The sequence below is a fragment of the Brachyhypopomus gauderio genome, chromosome 1 (genome assembly GCF_052324685.1).
Source record: "Brachyhypopomus gauderio isolate BG-103 chromosome 1, BGAUD_0.2, whole genome shotgun sequence".
Taxonomy (NCBI): domain Eukaryota; kingdom Metazoa; phylum Chordata; class Actinopteri; order Gymnotiformes; family Hypopomidae; genus Brachyhypopomus; species Brachyhypopomus gauderio.
The window spans coordinates 5,774,194-5,779,002 of NC_135211.1; the positions used below are offsets into that span (position 1 = coordinate 5,774,194).

The 4,809-nt window shown below is 40.9% G+C and overlaps 1 protein-coding gene across 1 annotated transcript in view; it reads left to right on the forward strand.

Annotated features, from left to right (window-relative positions):
- The window catches only part of LOC143524113 (B-cell receptor CD22-like), a 210,241-nt gene extending 205,753 nt beyond the window's left edge, over window positions 1-4,488 (forward strand). The window contains exons 8-12 of the mRNA XM_077018258.1: window positions 1,171-1,440; window positions 1,520-1,759; window positions 2,324-2,405; window positions 2,564-2,606; window positions 2,825-4,488. Of these exons, the coding sequence (XP_076874373.1) occupies window positions 1,171-1,440; window positions 1,520-1,759; window positions 2,324-2,405; window positions 2,564-2,606; window positions 2,825-2,854 (665 nt within the window). The 3' untranslated portion in view covers window positions 2,855-4,488. The remainder of the gene's footprint in view (window positions 1-1,170; window positions 1,441-1,519; window positions 1,760-2,323; window positions 2,406-2,563; window positions 2,607-2,824) is intronic.
- Window positions 4,489-4,809: the final 321 nt, after the last annotated feature.

Below are 4,809 nucleotides of genomic sequence, written 5' to 3' on the forward strand. Positions count from 1 at the left end.
ATGATGATGATGATGATTATAAGAAGAAGAAGAAGATATTTTGCCATTTCAGTTACTGATTAACACTTAATGATTACTTAGTTATTTTATATTACTCTTCCAACCAGTGCACTCTTGTGAGGTGCTAAGAATGTGTACACACAGCCCATGTGATCCTGAATCCACAGTCCCACCTCACACATGCTTGTCTGCACCAAAGTTCCCACACTGTTTTATGTTCAGCTCTAAAGATCCTATTCAGTATGATTTAAAGTGTAACAGTATGTATGTACTGTTCATATATTTAAATGCATGCACAGCTCACAAAATCTACTATCTTATAAAGGGGTTAGAAAAATATATCACACATTATATCCAGCTACTTTAAGTTTGGAGGCAATCGATACTAACTCACACTGGATTCAGCACCATTTAGTGGCACATGTCCATTGTAAAAATGTATTTCTGCTTACACTGTTACAAAATTATTATTAGTTTTAAACTGTCCAAATGGATGTTGTAAATATCATGGTGCTTATCAAACAACCTGTATGTAGAAAAGACACTGGTGCAGAGTGAATCCCTCTGAAATAGACAGATATCCACTTATCAGGAGAATTTAAAACCTCATAATAAATAGAACTTAGAAATGACCACAGAACTGGTGTTTTAACCAGTATCAACAATAAAATGGTGTTGCAGAGATTTTATTCATGAATTTTCTGAATGTATTTAAGCTGTGAAACATCTTTACTCTCTATTGGTAATACGGTTGTGGTTGATGATGAAGGATATTGTCACGTTACAGCCCTGGACTCCTCCCTTGTGGGCGTGTCTACATGTAGTTTAGTCCAGTTATGTCCTTATATGTACTTCCGTGGGTGATGTGTGTATGTGTGTCATTGCCTCTCATTCATGTCACCTGTTCCTTGTCTTGTTAGTTATGTGTTACACTTGTCCCTAATTGTGATTTGTGTATATAAACCTGTGTCTTGATGTTAGTCTTGATCAGATTTAATCGTACACGCTATCACTCATCAATAAAGACGTTCAGAGAAGTATTTGGGTCTCGGCATCCTGTCTTCTCCTTGACCTTACAGCTGTGGCTCGAGTTACACATTAAAGATGTGTGTTAATTATTTAGAGTTTGTAATGAGAGTGTAGTTTTAATGTTAATGTGTTTGTGTTCAGATCCTCCTAGAAACACCAGAGCAGTGATGGTTCCCTCTGGAGAGAGAGTGGAGGGAGATTCAGTGATTCTGACCTGCAGCAGTGATGCAAACCCTCCTGTTCTCACCTACTCCTGGTTTAAGCAGAGAGCAGCTGCAGACACACTGCTGGGAACAGGCCAGAATTACAGCATCACTAACATCAGCTCCCAGCACAGTGGACTCTACTACTGCACCGCTCACAACCAGCTAGGACAGCACAACTCCACCACCGTCCTACTGGATGTGTTATGTATGTGCAGTTTGCATTGTGCGACCCTCCTGTGTGTTAAATGTAATAAGTTAAATGACATGTTGAATATCTTGTTCAGACCCTCCCAGAGTCCCGTCTGTTACTGACCATGTGTCTGGTGACTCAGTGACATTGTTGTGCTACACTGACTCCAACCCCATCAGCAATTACTCCTGGTACAAGAAGACAGGAAGTGATGTAATGTTGTTTGGAAATGGGACCAATATAACTTTAGCTACAGGATCAAGTGGACGTTTCTACTGTGTGGTGAAGAATACGTTTGGATCATCTAATTCGACAGAATGGCTATTCGCATCAGGTACAGTTAAATAAAATGAAATCACATTATGTCACAGACATAGTAACACATGGTCTGTGTTGGATTCACTGCCCTGTTGCCCACATGGAGATTCAAGAATGTAATATAACTTTCCAGTTGTAACGTCACAGACTCATGAGGCTGATTTGGATCCATCTGCAGGTTTTAATAAAAATATAGGACAATCCAGAGAACGTAGTCGAATACACAGATAGGGGTCAAAATCCAAAAATCCACAACAGAACAGGTAGCAGAAGGGCCAGGCAAAGGCAACGTAGAGAACAGAGATCATACACTGGAGACAGAAAACAGGGGTAAACTCTCGGTAAGCAAACACTGGAGGAATGGCAATAGGGGCTGGGCAGGTTTACATAGCCTGTCCATCACTCCTGATTACAAACAGCTGATCTGTTTAAAACTCCGGGGAGTCGGACCTCTGGTGGCGAGGCTGGGGAGTGCAGGACCTGACACCAGTGTCCGTTTGATGATATCCTACATCATGACATCTGTGATTTCCCCATGTCTGTGACTTTCTAACATGCTGTCCTCTCCTCCCTGATGCAGGTAGCCCAGCTGGGACATACACAGCTTCTGGAGTCTCTGTGGGTTTGTTTCTGACTCTCACTGCTGTGTGTCTGTGGATGAGGTAAGAAGCTGAAGACACTGTAGGCTGCTTACTGCCCCGTCCAGAGAGTCTTCACTCTCATCATTACAGTATGGCAGATATGTCCAAAGCGTACATGTGTGTGTGAGAGAGAGAGAGAGTCTGAAGCTAGTGATGTTATTATTGTGGTTCTCCAGCAGGAGGCGAGCTGTCAGCAGCAGGAGGGATCAGACCAGTGCAAACGTGAGTTTAAATGAGTCAGCAGAGGAGTCTTCAGTCCAGTTCTACATCACTGCAGTTTTTATTAATTGGTCTGATGTCACAGTGGACAGTGTAACCAAAATTAGAACTTTAAGTTACTTCTCTGTTACTTCCAACAAACACATATTATGTTCTCTCTCTCTCTCTCTCTCTCTCTCTCTCTCTCTCTCTCTCTCTCTCTCTCTCTCTCTCTCTTTCAGCAAGACTCAGCTCCTGTACATGACCTCTGACCCCACACAGACAGCATCCTCAGATGATCAGTACAACTGTCACTATGCCAGCGTTCATTTTACATGCTCCCCCACACAGGAAGTGCCTGTCTACTCCACTGTCCAATGGCCAAAGCCTCTCATACAAGAGAAGGAAGTAGAGTACGGCACAGTGAACATCACCTAAATAAGAGTCTCCACCAAGTATGCAGTACAAATGGCATCAATGTTAAGTCATGAAGTCTAAGTTAATAATAAAATACAATTAAAGAAGTTCACTTTAGCATACAGTAGAAACTATCTGAAAACTACTGCTACAATAATTATTATCCAACGTTCAGTACTACATTAATTAATCTTGTACTCTTGTGTATGAAAGCGTGATTTATATTTTCTGAAATTTACTTACACCTGATGATATGATGGTATATACTGTGTTGTAAATGCTTGATCCCTTAAATACTTGCTCCCATTTCTTTCCCTTATCATGATGGGATAATTCTTCCCAATATACGTCCATAAAATAACGTTAGCACCTGTGTCTTGTGTATGGTCAAATTAGAGATGTTTTTGTTCTGTTACAGAGGAAACGATAGTTTACACATTGACATCATGACGCATTCATTGATCTCAACTTATAAACATTACTGCTGCATGAAATGTTATCAGTCTAGTCTTGAATAAAGCAGGAGACTCTCCCTGTAGTTTAGATAAAAGGTGTCAGAACCTGTGACGCGTGGTGCAGTGCGAAGGACGAGGCACAGATCCTTGCGTAAACGCATGGTCACGTTTATTTTAACAACAAACAATAGCGCAGTCAGCGCACGTAGAACATAGAACACACTTCAGACGTGTAGACGCTTAACAACGACGAGCACAAGACACTGCGCGAGCGCACATTAAATAGACAAACCACATTAACCCCACGTGATTACGAGACGAGCCACAGGTGAGACGGATTATCACAAGACATAACCACAACCACGAAGATCCACAGACGCAGACGATTACACGTGGACAACGTAAACACACGCCCAAAAGGGAGGGGCCGGGGTCCTCACCGTGACATTACTGAAGAAGCTTGAGGTTATTTTGTATTTTTGTTTTTCCTTTTTTTGTTGATGTTGTTTTTGTTGTCCATGTGTTTACAATATATACAGCATGTGTTGGTGTAGTGTTCATGCAAAACCAAAAAAAATCTTCCCCTTGTAATTGCATTTTACTTTATGGTGTAAATGTACTGAATATGCAGAAATAACCTCAATATTTGTGAATATTCATGTATATGTGAGACCTCCAACAGACCTTCACAGCAGACTACAAACTGAACACACATGGTTGTAGGTTTTTCCATTTGTCACTTCAGTGTGTAGTCACATATATGAAAGGCTAATTATCTGATATTTTTGTATAGTGTTTGGATGTAAAAATATGGTTGTTGCAAGAGTTTTGGTTGAAATGTTTGCTTTTTCCAAAAGTGTGTGATGTTTTGCCAGTTGTGTATGTAGCATTGGCTGCTGTGTGTTAAGTTTCAACAACAGAGAAATAGTTTCAGAAATTGTGTCTTAGCATCTGCAAAAAACTGTAATCCAGCTCTACTTTGCCATCTACTGTGCAAATAAAAATACTGCGCCATCAGTGATTGATTCCCTGGACTGAAACCCTTCATGTGCATCTTACACTGAGTGACTAAAGTGACCTTCATGCGGTGGTGTTGATGTCTGGTGTTTTCCAGTACAGTGAATCAGTGGTTCACATTAGGGCTCCACTGCTTGTTTCTGTGCTGTCCTGTTTAGAGTTTGATTTAGACACATTTACCATTGTGTCTTCAGTGGAGCAGCTTCTCACATGCCGTAAGGTGGACGTGTCACTGATTGCTGTTTTTCTTGGTTTTAGAGAGAGTCATTTCACCACTACCATCACAAACTGACAAATGACTGATCTTAAAATCATGGCTGATCTGAAAATCAAGGCTG